This window comes from Callithrix jacchus, chromosome 2, assembly GCF_049354715.1.
Source record: "Callithrix jacchus isolate 240 chromosome 2, calJac240_pri, whole genome shotgun sequence".
Taxonomy (NCBI): Eukaryota; Metazoa; Chordata; class Mammalia; order Primates; family Cebidae; genus Callithrix; species Callithrix jacchus.
This window is the reverse complement of record NC_133503.1, coordinates 113935672-113951326: the sequence shown is the minus strand read 5'-3', so window position 1 is coordinate 113951326 and position 15655 is coordinate 113935672. Positions and strand designations below refer to the sequence as shown.

Below are 15655 nucleotides of genomic sequence, written 5' to 3'. Positions count from 1 at the left end.
TCCACACTCATGATTCTCTAAAGGAAACTGCTGGGTTACTTGGATGAAAGGAGTTTAAATCTATGCTTTTAACCTTGTTTTGTTTAGTCATAGTCTGATGTTTTTGCTGAAACCTCTCTTAGAATCCAATTTTGGTACTGTCATCAAAACTTTTTGCTAGTAGGAACTTCCTAGAACCAGCAACATGATTGTGATCAAGCTTTAACTTTTCCCAACAGAAATATAATGGGAGCCACATCTGTAGTTTTAGATTTCCAAGGAGCCACTTTAACAACAACAACATCATAAAGAGCAGGTGAAATCTGTGCTAATTGTTGTATTTTACTTAACCTACTATATCCCACATATTATTTCAATATGTAATCAATGGATAAGCCATTAAGATATTTTACATTCTTTTTCATATCAATTCTTCAAAATCCAGTGTATATTTACATGAACAGCACATCTCAATTCACACTTGCCACATTTCAAGAGTATTCAGTAGCCACAAGCAGCTAGGGGCTATACTAATGGACAGTATAGCTCTAGACCATGGGCTCCTAAAGTTTCTTTTTTTCCTTTGGTGATAGGTAGGTGGTCAGAGACAATTTTGAGAATCAAATGGAATTTATAGACTGCTTTCCCACAACAAAATACATACACATGTACACAAAATGCAGTTTCCAATATACCTTCAGGGAGTTCAGAGATTTCCAAAAGAACACCCATAAATCCCCCAAAGGTCCATGGAGCCAGTTTATATATATATAAAAAATATCTACATACATATATACATACATAAACATATATGATCCCATATAAATGTGCATATTTTTATATAATACACACATATATAGACATATAGATTTATGTGTGTATATGTCTACAGATATAAATACAGATGTCTATATGTACACAGGCATGTGTAATACATATATAGATATAGATTCTTACGTGTATTTATCTACAGATACAAATACAGATGTCCGTATATATACAGACATCTCAGAATACCTCAGGTAAATCCTATAATTAAAATATCTTTGTGGAATCCTTTAAGGACTGAAAGAGTTTATAAATGATCTAACTTTCAAAATTTAGGCAGAATAAAATAAAATAACTAAAAGACATACCTAAGCTGTTTGTTTAACAGCATGCCACCTTTAAAGCTAGTCAGTGAAACATCACAGTGTATGTTTCCATATTGAATGCCATCAATCGTATTGACTTTATCTTGTGAAGAATTATGTGGTTGTAGTACACACACACACACACACACACACACACACACACACACAACTTTGAAAGGCCAGATTTGAAGAACATCTTATGAGCAATGTAATGATCAAGCATGAAAGAAGGTAAATTTGGCCCACACCAGTAATCACATTCCTGAATCACAAGTTGATTCTATTAGGCTATGTTAATTAAAGGTGTTTCTTACCCTAATTAGATCCATAGACCTAGTGACAGCATGATCAAGGAGCACAGTCATTTGGGAGGCCCCATCATTGCAGCCTGCCTGGGAAGAGTGTTGCAAGCCTCCCATGGCAGGACAGATCACTCGCTCATAGAGAATTTTAGGACTAAGGAAGGCAAATAATAGGGCCTGCAAAAAGGCCACAGAGTTTAGGGTAATGAAAACACAGAGGTCAAATACAGCCATTCTCTTTCACCTAACAGTCTTTGAATTAGTTTGCTCCCATTGTGTATAAGCCTTTTAAACTAAGAGTAGCATCTGATAATACTTTTCTTTAATCAGTTTTGGCACTTCCCAGAAAGTTAATTATATTCTACAAGTGCTTTTCAAAGAATGCTATAGCCCTTTGGGGGTGGGAACAGTGGGTGGTCATGTCAGATTCCAAGGTGGATAGGTGGGTGATTAGTTCTGACTAGATTGTCTCAGCAGATACAAGATTACTATAAATAGACCATCATTTTTCCTCCTTGAGACATATTAAAGATGAAAATAATATTAACAGACACTAAAGTTCTGTTCTTTAAATTCTCTCATTTTCTTTTCATGAAAACATACCCAGAAAGCTTTACAGCCACCATAAGTGGGGGCGGGTGGGGGGGAGTATATCAGATGTCTTCCAGTTAAGAAAAATGCAGGAACAACTCCATCCAGTAAGCACTGTTTATGTAAGTTATCTCCTCAGATGGAAAATTCAGTTAACTCAGGAAGAAAAAGGTCTAAAGTTACAGTTTCTTAAAAATGTATGGAGTTTGTTTCGACTGTAGAAAACTCATAGAACATAAGAATACATTTGCTAAAGGTCAGAGATGTTCACAGTTGTTTATTGTCCACCTGCTGTGTGTCAGTTTTGTGCAGAGTGCAGTGGACACACACACAAAAAATGTTGTGTGGTGGTCTGTGCCGCCTCTTGCATTTCATTCTCATGACAGACTGCTGTGGCAACAAAGTAACTATTTAAATTCTCATGATGCCCCCTTTGACTTAGGAAAAACTCATCAAGCCTTACTTCAGGTAAATCCTAGGAGCTAATCTGTGACAGGCAATAGATGCCACCTCTGAAAACTGGACACAAAGAGCATGTACCTTTATGGTGTCATCTTGTCATGTCCACTAAAATCTTAAAATGTTAGAGATAAATGAACACTTGGGGTTCAATGAGACATAGGGATTTCAGAATTACAGCTATGCAGTTAATCCTTAATACATAGTAAGCATTAGTACACAGAACGCGAGAAGAGTATAATGACCTCTTCATATACCAATCATTGGTGTCAATAATTGTCAACATTGTGCCAATCTTATTTTATCTGTTAACCTTCACAGCCGCCAGCACACACACACACACACATACACACACACACAAACACACACCCACCCTTTCAACATATTTTAAGCATGGGAATTGCAAATCTAAGTGTCATCCTTGTAAGTAAATTGCTGTAGTTTTGTTGGGAAAATGAATTTTTTAACCCCCATGTAGTTTATCTCCTTAAGTATAATATGAAGATGTGAGAATAAATATAATACACAGTCATGAGATAAAGTACTAAACAAAAGCTTTATCAGATGAACCTTAGACGGTTCATTTGTACTTTAAGAAAAGTAAAATACTAAATACATCTGTTCTAGTGTTTACAGCCTTAGAACATGAAACCCTCAAACCTTTGCCCACTGGCTTCTAGTTCACCACAGCCAGATTGCTGCCAGGAAAAAGAAGGGAATGTAATAATTTTAATTGTATTCTTAGAATGAATGAGGCAGTGGGCCAGGCTCCTCATGTCAGCTCTTTATATAAATTTGCCAGCCCCTGGAATAGATACCATTAGCCCTATTTTACAAGAAGAAACTGAAAAATTAAATTATCTGCCCATGGTCACGTAGCCTTACAAATCTATGCTCTTTCTGCCCTATCAGAGTCAACTAAGAGACTGAAATGACCCTGAGTATTTAAAACAAACAGAATGGAACAGGGAATTGGTTACCCAGGTAACAGAAGAGGCTGGGAAGCCATGAGGAGAGGGTGAGGCAACACAGAGATTAGAAATTACAGGAAACTGCTACCAACCCTAGTCTAGCTGGACACTGGGAGGACAAGGGTCACCTTGCAGAAGCTGGAATCACAGCTGACCTTTCCTGCAGGAGGTACTACTGGAGGAGGAGGGGGTGAGGCAAGGGGAATCCCACCCGCCCACCACCTCTAGTCTTCTGGCAGTACCTGCTGTTGGCTAAACACTACTTGAGGCCATCCATCAAGAGAATTGCAGCCAGCAAAGTCCCACTGCAACTTGAACAGAGCAGGAGTGGAACAAAGAATCCACCTGAAGGCAGACGCTCCTAGGATCTGCACCCAGGGAGACTGTTCTGAAACAAAACCAACTTTACAGAAGCTTTGGTCCTTCTGCTTGTTTGCTGAATCATCTTGCTTTAGCAACTAGAACACATATACAAATGTTAAGGTATTTTTGTGGAAAATACCAATTTGCACATTGTCTCTTAATTTTTCAATCTACTTTCTTGGCCTCTTTCTCTTTTGTCTAGCTTCCTGATCCGAAAAGAGCAAAAGTACTTCTCAGAGAATGTTTATAGGTTTGTGGAAACATGGTCATTCAATCAAGAATTATTTGCTGTGGTCCTACCAACACTAGGGAAAAAAGGATATAATTTATCCTGTGATTAGGAAGGCAATATGTAAGTTTATAAAGTCATCAGTAAGCAAGAGAGAGTACAATAAAATGCTAATTTGTTTGCTTTACTGAGAAAATAGAGATTAATGTGCAAATATGAAAATATGATGCTTCATTAGTAGGGCAAAGCTCAGAATTAGGAAACACTGGTGTGGACATGGGGCACTGTGCTACTTCACTGAGCAATCAAAGTTTACCCAGGAGTAGCCCACAGATGCCCCAGTCTGCCTGACCCTGGGAACCTCCCCGCAGGTGCCGACACAGTGGGATGGTTTGAGGAGCAGAAGCTTCCACTTCCTATCATGGTGTCCACAAATCTTCCCCCAAAACCAGAGGTTCTCAGTCCTGGCTGTATATTAGAATCAGCTGGAGAACTTTAGAAAATTTATCCATGCCCAGGCCCCATTCTATTTAAACTAAATCTAAATTCCTGTGCCCTGGCACAAATGTTTCTAAAAGCTTCCCAGGTGCTCGTGACAGGCACTGAAGTATGCGACCCACTGCTAACCTGAAGGCTTTGTGATCCTCGGGAACCCCTGGAACAAGCCTTTCTCAGTGTGTGTGAGGGTAGAGAGCTGAGTTTCATGCACTCTGAGAGTCTAGAGGACACCAAGATAATCTTTTATTGCCCCATGATTTTTCCACAGCTGTCCCTGGACATGCAAATACTATCTTGATGAAATTGTCACCAAATTGAAGAAGGAAAATTTTTAAGTTTTTGAATAATTCACCCACTAAAGCATATGATACAATATTTTTTAGTATATTCACAGAGCGGTCACAACCATCACCACAATTTTACTTTACAATGTTTTCCTTTCCTCCTAAAGGAAGACCCATTAAATAAATAAATAAATGGCATTTCAGAAGCACACTAGCATTTGGTATTCTTTTCACAACTGGACTTACACTGGCAAGGGCTGCTTTTCTGTCTTCTTGCTTTTTTTTTTTTTTTTTTTTTTCTGAGACAGTCTCACTCTCTTGCCCAGGCTGGAGTGCAGCAGTGCGGTCTCAACTCACCACAACCTCAGTCTCCCAGTTCAAGCGATTCTCCTGCCTTAGCCTTTCCAGTAGCTGGGACTACCGGCACGCGCCATCATGCTTGGCTAATTTTTTTGTATTTTTAGTGGAGACGAGGTTTCACTATGTTGGTCAGGCTGATGTTGAACTCTTGACCTCGTGATGTCCCGGTCCTGTCCTCCCAAAGAGCTGGGATTTCAGGTGTGAGCCACTGCGTCCAGCCTTCTTGCTTCTTTTATATGTGAAGAAGTTTCTTTGATTTTTTTTTTTTTTTTTTTTTTGAGACGGAGTTTTGCTCGTTACCCAGGCTGTAGTGCAATGGCGCCATCTCGGCTCACCGTAACCTGTGCCTCCCGAGTTCAAGCGATTCTCCTGCCTCAGCCTCCCCAGTAGCTGGGATTACAAGGCATACGCCACCATGCCAGGCTAGTTTCTCTGATTTTTATCTTGTTTTGTGTGAGGTGTTTCCTTGGCTGTCTATGTATATGTGTGTATCTGGGTAACAACAGGCGGGTGCCCAAATGTGGCAGAGCTGAAACTTCTACCCTGGCAGAAGCCCTCCCTGAGCTGGGTGAGAGCTCAGGCTCTGAGCCTTATTGCACTTAGCTCTTGTTGATTTTTTTTTTTTTTTTTTTTTTTTTTTTCAGATTTATGGGTTTGCTATGGCAGATTTTAAACATATAGGGGCTGCCACCTAGAATGAGGACAAAGGACAGTTCTACTTGCCAATTACGTGATAAAAATGGGAGTGAAACAGTTTGGAAGATTATTCCTTCCTGAGTGAAGACAGCAAAGCCCTTTATGTGGTTTTTGTCTCTGGCTCTGAGCTTCTGTAGCACATACCACCTTCATCTTAGCCCCAAGGTAGTCTCCTGTCTTCTACGGCCTTGTCCTCCCAATGACAGTCTTTACTGCGGCATCCTGTCCTGCTCTTCCTGTCTTTGGCCTCTGCTCTAGCTGCCAATACAGGACAGAATTTGTAAGTATTGTGTGTTCAGTTCATTTGTAAAACAAGTTTTAGAATAGGAAGCGTTTGTTTTGTTATTTTTCGTGCCTTTTGTTTTGTTTTCATTCCAGAGCACTGGCTTGCTCTAAAGACTTTCTTGATGATAATCCTAAGATCTCAGTTAGCTGTTCACTAGATCCAAAGTAGCCTGGCCTCTGGTCCTCATAATCCTGAGCAATATGACCATGGAGAGCATCTCTGTTCAGATCTTCAGTTTCTTTACCCATGAACCAAGGCCACAGTGGATACTCCCTAGAGTTGCTGTGGGGAGCAAAGAAGACCACATAGGAGATGCCTGGCACTAGGCCGAACACAGAGCAGATGCTTAGGAGGTGTTCATTTCTTTTCTCTAATTAGTTTTGTGGTTCAATTCTCTTTTCCCAGCTGTCACTCCTTCCCTGTTCCCTGCTTGTCTCACTCTCCTCAATCCAGCAGTTACACGTCAGCAGAGTTTTCTCTCTTCACTTGTTAGAAAGACTCCTGCAGATTCCTGAGCTGGATCAAATTTGACATATGTCACCCCAAGTATTTCATTCCATCCTCTCAATTATGTGAAAAGTACTCAATTATTTCATAAATCTCTCTCAGTGAAAAGATACAATAGATTTTACATTATTAACAGACTGCTGAATATTACATAAGCTCCAAGAAAAGATCAGGGCAATGGTTACTTGATACAGTTGTTATTTACTGGAAGTTCTTGTTAATTCTCTTAGGGTGATAATGGTATTGGGTATATACCAACACCACTTGGGAAAATGTGCTCAAGTTTAAGGAGAGGCATGGTGAAAAGTTCAGGGTTAAAATTTCAGGATGTCTTCAGTTTACTTTCTAATACAGGTATGTAAAGACGTGTAGTGCCCACTTGTTTCTCTCTCTCTCTCTCTCTCTCTCTCTCTCTCTCTCTCTCTCTCTCTCTCTCATGCAAACGGCAAAATATGGCAACAATGTTAATAATTGTTGAAATCTGAGTGGGGGGATTATGGGCATTCATTGTATCATTCTTTCAACTTTTCTGTCTGTTGGATATTTTTCATAATAAAAAGATGGGCTTAAAATAGGAACTGGGTTGGGTGTGGTGGCTTATGCCTGTAATCCCAGAGCTTTGGGAGGCCGAGGCGGGCAGATCACCTCACGTCAGGAGTTCCAGACCAGCCTGACCAACATGGTGAAACCCCATCTCTACTAAAAATACAAAAATTACCAAGGTGTGGTGGTGCACACCTGTAATCCCAGCAACTTGGGAGGTTGAGGCACGAGAATAGCTTGAGCCCAGGAGGAGGTTGCAGTGAGCCAAGATTGTGCCACTGCTGTTCAGGCTGGGCAACAGAGTGAGACTTGGTCTCAAAAAAAATTAAAAAATAGGAAGTGGAAAAATATCCATGAAGTTTAAAAAAAGTTGGGCTTTTATTATAAGTGAGTTTTATTGATGCCATTATACTTTTGCTTATTTTAAAACAGCTTTCTATTGTGAGCAACAATTTCCTTTGAAGTCAAAAAATAACAATGCTCATAATACATAATTTAAAAATTGTTATTATAAGTCAACATTTTAAAAAGCATTCATTACTTACTTATGTCCCTCCCAAACTATTATTTGGAGGCTGCATAATTTTGAGAGGTTTTAAACATATCAATAGAGGCAAGTAACTGATAATGTTAGTTAATCTATACGTCTACAAGGAAATCCCTTTTGAATTATCATTAGGAAACAATTTAAAGCATTTTAAAAATCTATATTCTGTATTTTAAGGGAGAAAAGTCTGTACGTGCATTTACTGTAGGGTAATAAATTATGATATATATTTGCCACAAAGCAGAAAGCAGAGTGAGACCCTGTGGAGAGCTTGGAACCTTGTACCAAACAAGAACAAGTCACCTTTTAAAGTTTTCTCATTTGTAAAATGGAATAATTACACCTCCTGACAAGTAAATGAGGCACTCAAAACAGTAAACACCCAATAAAACACTGGCTATTATTGTTATTACTTACATTATGTAATCTGAAGAAATATGAATTACAGATAATAGTTAAATGTGATATTATGGTTCTAAAATTACCAGTTCTGGAAGATTTGGTAATCTCCGTCTTTGTAGAATGTTTTTTAGAGATGTTTAAATAAAATTTTAGACAAATTTTTTTAGGGATGTTTAAATAAAATTTTAGACAAATTTAACAGAGCTTATTCAAGCAAAGGACAATTTATGAGTTGGCCAGTACGGAAAATCAAAAGTAGTTCAGAGAGCTCAGTACACTTCAGCAGCAAGAGCAGCAAGCTTTTATAGGTGAATGTGATTAAAGAAAATATTATCTAATTCCATTTAACATGTTCTAATGGCAAACGACAGATTTTAGTCAGAAAGCCTGCTTTGTGACTTTTTCCCATTTACTAGTCATGTTTCCTTGTAAGCACCATCAAATCACTATTATTCTAAGTTTTCTCATTTATGAAACAACATGAGCCTCTATTTTGTATCAAATGAGACTCGATACGAGTGTCTTGTGTATAATTATAAATTATTATATTACCATTATTATTATCATTCTTAATTCAAATAATTTCACTGACCTACATGTCCAGTTTATGATTCTTCTCTAGGGAACATAATAGTATTTTATATTTTGATTCAACTGATGGTGATTAGGATTGAATTCAATGGTGAACTTTTATTTTCTCCTGTTTTGCTCTCTGCTCCCACTTTCTTGAACATCCCACAGTGTGCCAGAGATGAAATAATTCTTTGCACACCCTATTCAGTAATGCATAACTATTTTTTCATGTCTCAAAAAATTTCAGTAAAGTTATGGCTTATTTTGTCACCAACACAAATGAATATGTAAGCTACTTGAAGCTTTTATGCCCCATGTAAAAATATTTGCCTTTGGGGGAGAGGTTGATCAATGGGTATAAAGACAGTTGGTTAGAAGGAATAAGATCTGTTGCTCTATTGCACAGTAGAGTGACTATAGTTAACAGTAATGTATTATATACTTCAAAATAACTAGAAAACAGGATTTTGAATGTTCTCACTGCAAAGAAATAATAAATGTTTGAGGCAATAGATTTAGCAATTACCCCAATTTGATCACTACCCAATATGTAATTTCAAAACGTCACCTTGTACTCCATAAATATGTACAAATTATGTGTTCATTAAAAATAAAATAAAACTTTAAGAAAATTGCATTTATCCTCAGTGTCCTAGTAAGAAAAATAATTCTGTTTATAGACATAATGAAATCTTAAATCCATAATACATAGAAGAAGTTTCAGGTATGGTCTTTGTCCTTCAGGTCTTATCTTTCTGCATTGGTGAATACATAGAAGAACTCTAGGGAAGTCCCTTGGAGGACTCTTGAGTCCATGCTGAACTGAGCCTTAAGTATGGCTTCAGATGAAACATGGTTCTTAGAGGTCTCATCTCCTTGATAAATGAGATGTCTACCATGCTTAAAACTTGAGCTTGAAGTTCATGAGACATTTTGTAGGAGACAAGATGCCACCTTGGCATCACCATCAGCTCTGCATCTAGTTAATTACAGACTGACCTTCTGGATCCCCAATGAATGTCTGTAGCATCCCTTGATTTTTGAAAGCCACCTAATTTGTGAATTACCAACATTCTTAGGAAGAAGATTAAAGTGGTCCTTTAAAAAAAAAAAGGAGGGGGAGGGGCCAGGCACGGTGCTCACACCTGTAATCCCAGCACTTTGGAAGTTTGAGGCAGGTAGATCACAAGGTCAGGGGATCGAGAGCATCCTTGTCAACACGGTGAAACTCCATCTCTACTAAAACTACAAAAGTTAGCTGGGTGTGGTGGCGCAGGCTGGTAGTCCCAGCTACTTGGGAGGCTGAGGCAGTAGAATCACTTGAACCAGGGAGTCGGAAGTTGCAGTGAGCCAAGGTCACGCTACTGCACTCCAGCCTGGTGACAGGGTGAGACTCCATCTCAACAAAAAAGTCAAAACAAACAAAAAAGGGTATGTAGTTAGCCTTTGGGGATAAAAGTTACTATCATCTGTCTTATCTTCCTTTATTAAGCATTATTTTTTACTTTTTTATAGCATGTCAGTGAAAAAAACAGTGAATCGCCTTCCAAACCAGGAGAAAAGAAAGGATCAGATGAGGTAATAATTTCCACAATGCTGGACTTACATTTTCTCTTGCTTTTAAACTGTGAAGTCTACCTTGAAATATTAAACAATGATGTAGCAAAGAGCTTCTACTTTGCTTCATATTGGTAAATTTAGATTTAACCAATATTTAATTCAAAAATATAAAGGGATGCCAGGCGTGGTGGCTCAAGCCTGTAATCCCAGAATTTTGGGAGGCTGAGGCGGGTGAATCACAATGTCAAGAGATCGAGACCATCGTATTCAACATGGTGAAACCCCGTCTCTACTAAAAATACAAAAACTTAGCTGGGCACGGTGGTGCGTGCCTGTAATCCCAGCTACTCAGGAGGCTGAGGCAGGAGAATTGCCTGAACCCAGGAGGCGGAGGTTGCGGTGAGCCGAGATCGCGCCATTGCACTCCAGCCTCGGTAACAAGAGCGAAACTCTGTCTCAAAAAAAAAAAAAAAAGAATATAAAGGGAAATCACTAAAAATGCATTAAAAACATGTTCTTGGGAACAGATCCTGTATGAATACTTTCCATTTAGAAAGAGGCCTTGGTTGCTTAGGGTGTTTTCCCTATAGGATTGGTGAATCCAAATTGTTTTGTTGGTGAACATGGCAAGTGTAGAAAGGAAAACAAATGCTGTAGTAGAAAGAAAAATCTTTTTTTCTGACACTAAGCCATGAAAGGAGGATAGGGATAGCCAGATTAACCAGTCATTCAGGTTCATAAACAAAAGGAAGAGATAACTACTTTTATTTGCACAGATTCTGTGGAAAACTAGTAAAACCAAATCTCCCCACCTTGAGATGGGTTTTCTTTGAGGCTGTGAGTTTCGTCTTTCACTGAATGACATACCATTCTTTGTTTACACTGTCAAGAATGACCTGCTTCTCTACCAAGGGGTCATGTGAAAGTTCTGCCCTCCAAAGGGTACAGGATTTGCCTCCCTCTACCTGCTTTTTATGTGTTAAATCTCAATATAACTGGATGATATATCCATCTTCATCCACTGGAAATTGAGTCTTTTCTAACTTGTAAAGGTCCTATAGCCAGGTTCTAAAAGGTGTATGGAAATTTAGAAACCATCAAGTGATCATTTTTTCTCTATATTGTCAACATTAGTCAGGTTTTCTTTCTTTCTTTTTTTTTTTTTTGAAATTTAGTTCTTCTTTCAGCTTATTTTCTGCAGTTTCAAAATAGTTAATATGTAAGGAGGCTGTTATAGCTAGAACCTGCTATCCATTCTATACTAAAGTGTATGCCTCCATTTTGTACCATTGTTTTAATTACCAGTACCCAGGAAAATGTAATTTAGATTGTTTCTTACCAAGCAAGTCTGTAGTGAATTTTTTATAGCCATGAAAGGCAAATGTTTCTTTAAAAATAGGAAGTAGAAGTAAACATACTAAGATTTCATCCTGCTTACTGGTTAAATTATTAAAAGTTAAATTTCCATTTTAAAAACCCCCACAATTTTGGCTGGGCAAGGTGGCTCACTCTTGTAATCCCAGCACTTTGGGAGGCTGAAGCAGGCGGATCACCTGAGGTCGGGAGTTCAAGGCCAGCCTGGCCAACACAGTGAAACCCTGTATCTACTAAAAATACAAAAATTATCTGGGCATAGTGGGAGGTGCCTGTAGTCTCAACTGCTCGGGAGACTGAGGCAAAAGAATTGTTTGAACCCGGGAGGTGGAGGTTGCAGTGAGCCGAGATTGCCCCACTACACTCCAGCATGGGCGACAGAGCTAGACTATCTCAGAACAAACAAACAAACAAACAAACAAACAAACAAACAAACAAACCAGTTTCTTCCTTTCCCAGCATGAAAATCTACCTAGTGTCATTTAACTCATTCATCAATGCTACCCTTTAAATATATTTCCAGATAGGTTATATATCAAATTAATATTGAACAAATATTGAACACTTCCTGATTGAAAACCAGAGTGTTCCTTTACTCTCCAGACTAGTAAATGTTTTTGGATGTTACCCTCTATTAATGTTAATCAAGGTTATTTGCATAAAAAGGAAGTTTTCTTTTCCAATATGGTCAAATGGATACAAAGCCAAGACTCATATGGTCATTCTGGCCAATTATAACTTGAAAACTTAAATATTATACCTTGGATATACAGGCATTATTGGTATGTAACAACTGATGGCACATAGATAAATCTTTATATAATGTCTGGATTATAATGCCTCTCATCTCCAGATTTATTAAAGGTTTAGAAAGGAAAACACTGTTAAGAAACCCTGTTAGAAGAGGCAGACTTTATTTTGATTTAAAAATTGAAAGGCTGAACTTTTGCTTTAAAGAAGGAACAGGGGATTTTTCTTCTCTTTATCGGCCGTTCAAGCAATTCTGACATTGTTTTATTATATTACTGGTAAATTCACATTCGTGACTCCTGCCCTTGTGATGGAGCCTGGACATATCAGTCTTTCAGCTCTGTCCCAACCAGCAGAAGCAAAGAGAGGATAGAGATCTTGCTCTGCCCCCATGGCTTAAATCATGTCTTTTGACAAAATCAGTTTAACAGAATTTGTTTGAACAAAGAATAATTTGTGAATTGGACAGCACTCAAAACTGGAAGAGGTTCCTAGAGCTCTTCTCTCTCCTTAAATTCTGCCCATATGTATTTGCTAGGGTGACCAAGCATGGGGGTGGGTGACTTGGTAGTCAAGGTATATTTCCAAAATGATCTGCCTCAAAGGGCCTCATTCTTTATGTTATGTGTAAATAAGTCATTGATGAGATAGTGTGTCCTGGAGACAGTTCAAGGAAATTGTTGGAAATAGATGCTCGATGCCATAAAGAAAAATCAGCACTGATACAAAGGATTTTTCAGCAATGCAATTTTTACTTCCTGGACTGTAGGAAAGGTACTCTCACTAGCCATCTTACCCCAAGAGTACAATGAACAATGGAAAAACAGACAAATCTATCCCATTTGGGGTCCTCCTTACTGCTGTGCCTTATCTTTGTTGGCTGGAGCCAGACCTCACAAGCTAAACTAAAACCCGATTGGCTAACAACGTAAAACTTTTCTAAACAGGTAAAAGCAATGGAGAACTGGGACATGCCTGTGAGCATGTCCAGCACAGATATCTTGGTTAAAGTACAAGGACATAGAATGTACTATGTTCCTGTAGGCATGGCATGTCTAACAGCTCCATAGGATAGGGCTTAACAAAGAGTTATTAGCACACTTATTATTTAACAAGAAAGGAAACTTTAAAAAGGAACTTTTCTACTTCCCACAGAAACTATCCCACTTAGGCATTATGTTAGCCTTTATGTTCATGATCATAAAACCATGAGCAATCCGAATTTGTTATCTGCCCTGCCTACCATCCATGGTTTGTTGCCATCCCCTTTTCTTCTCAAAATTACCAGAGAAAGACTTCCTGAAACTGATTATTTCTCCCAAATACTTTCTTACTTGCTGCTCTGTTGAACAAAACGTGAGATTAAGAAGCTTAGTTTGGATTTAGTAATCCATTTCCAAACTGGCATGTACCTTCAAACGTTAAATAATGTATCGCCCCTAAGCATATGCAAATATAATGGTTAGGCCTCTGAGTACAAACCAGGGCCTTTCAAACAAAATCAGTTTGTGGCTGGGTGTGGTGGCTCATGCCTATAATCCCAGCACTTTGGGAGGCCGAGGCGGGTGGATCACGAGGTCAAGAGATCGAGACCATCCTGGTCGACAAGGTGAAACCCCGTCTCTACTAAAAATACAAAAATTATCTGGGTATGGTGGTGCGCGCCTGTAGTCCCAGCTACTCGGGAGGTTGAGGCAGAATTGCTTGAACCCAGAAGGCGGAGGCTGCGGTGAGCCGAGATCATGCCATTGCACTCCAGTCTGGGTAACAACAGTGAAACTCCATCTAAAAAAAAACAAAAAAAAACAATATCAGTTTGAAAATTTGCTTTCTGTCTTAGGGGTACTTCTTTACAGTTTTTTCTTCTCTTTTTATTACCCTGCTGCATTTTAATTAAAGATGCCAGAAAAGGGCACAGAGGACTTTGGGAGAGTATAACCAAAAGAAAAAATTGATGAGGGTTAGGTGAGAACCATCATTATATTGCCATATATAAAAATACATGGAGTTGAATATAGCCATGTGAATTTCAGAGCTCTTTCTCCCTCGCTATTTGTCAATAGTTTTTACTTTTTCAGAATATGACCCCAACACAACTGTTAAGTGATCTTAGGACACCTGCAGTTTGGTTTTTTTTTTTTGAGTTGGGGTCTTACTCTGTCACCCAGACTGGAGTGCAGTGGCGTGATCATGGCTCACTGCAGCCTTGACCTCCCTGGGCTCAAGTAATCCTCCAACCTCAGCCTTTCAAATAGCTGTGACTACAGATGTGTGCCATCTTGCCCAGCTAGTTTTTTCTATCTTTTGTAGACATGGAGTTTCATGTTGCCCAGGCTAGTCTTGAAGTCCTGGGCTCAAGTGATCCTCCCGCCTCAGTCTCCTAAAGTGGTAGGATTATAGGTGTAAGTCACGACACCCAGCCACCTGCAGCAATTTTAATAGAATGTTGCAACTAACATATCACTTTTCATGCTACATTTGAAATACAAATACTTGAGGATAGGGTAAGGTAAGCATCTATGAGAATTTAGTTATGTTTGCTTGTTTATACTAATTGTTATGAATTTTTCAATTCTTTCTTAGATGTAGAGGATTATAGCACCAAAAGTTGCATGGACTAACAAGCCAAAGATAAAATAGCTAGAATGGAGGAAAATGAAAACACTTAACATCAGAAACTTTAAATACAGTAAAACAAATAAGTCTTTCCAAACCTGCAATCAAATCTATTTAAAGGATGTAACTGACACATCTGGCCACACTGTGGGAGTGTGAATCTTTTAGCAACAAATTTCAGTGAAGTCCTGGGAATGGAATTTAAATTATAAAATGGGCATGATCTCAGAGAGCCTATTTTAAAAGCTTCAAATTTAACAATGGGTGTATTTTTATGAGTAAAGAAAAGAAGATATAAATAAAAGAGAATGGAAATTATGCCTTAAAGGAAAAGATATTTGTAACATTTTCCTTACTATAATAGCATTGGTAGCATTCTTTTCATCACTATTTACCTTTCCTCTTTCTAAAATGTATGAAGTAAGTGTTGAATGACTGAAACTGTTTTAAACTTTTTTTTGAATGAAGTTAGACTTTTTTTCATCACAAAAGTAATACATACTTGTGAAAAACAGTATTACCCTGAGTCTTACTGCTTAGTTGTAACTACTGCTATAAGATTGTGTGTATATTCTCAAATTAATGTGATAATGTCATGTATTTATAATTATTATATATGTCAATTTTGTACT

The 15655-nt window shown here is 38.4% G+C and overlaps 1 protein-coding gene across 34 annotated transcripts in view; it reads left to right on the top strand.

The window, feature by feature from the left end:
• CAST (calpastatin) overlaps nt 1–15655 on the top strand; it is a 115586-nt gene that overhangs the window by 2713 nt on the left and 97218 nt on the right. For 29 of the 34 annotated variants that reach the window (XM_078365135.1, XM_078365134.1, XM_035291178.3 and 26 more), the window contains exon 2: nt 10239–10301. The exons of the other annotated variants lie outside the window; for them this stretch is intronic. In XM_078365135.1, coding sequence (XP_078221261.1) covers nt 10239–10301 — 63 coding nt within the window. The remainder of the gene's footprint in view (nt 1–10238; nt 10302–15655) is intronic. 34 annotated transcript variants of the gene reach the window in all.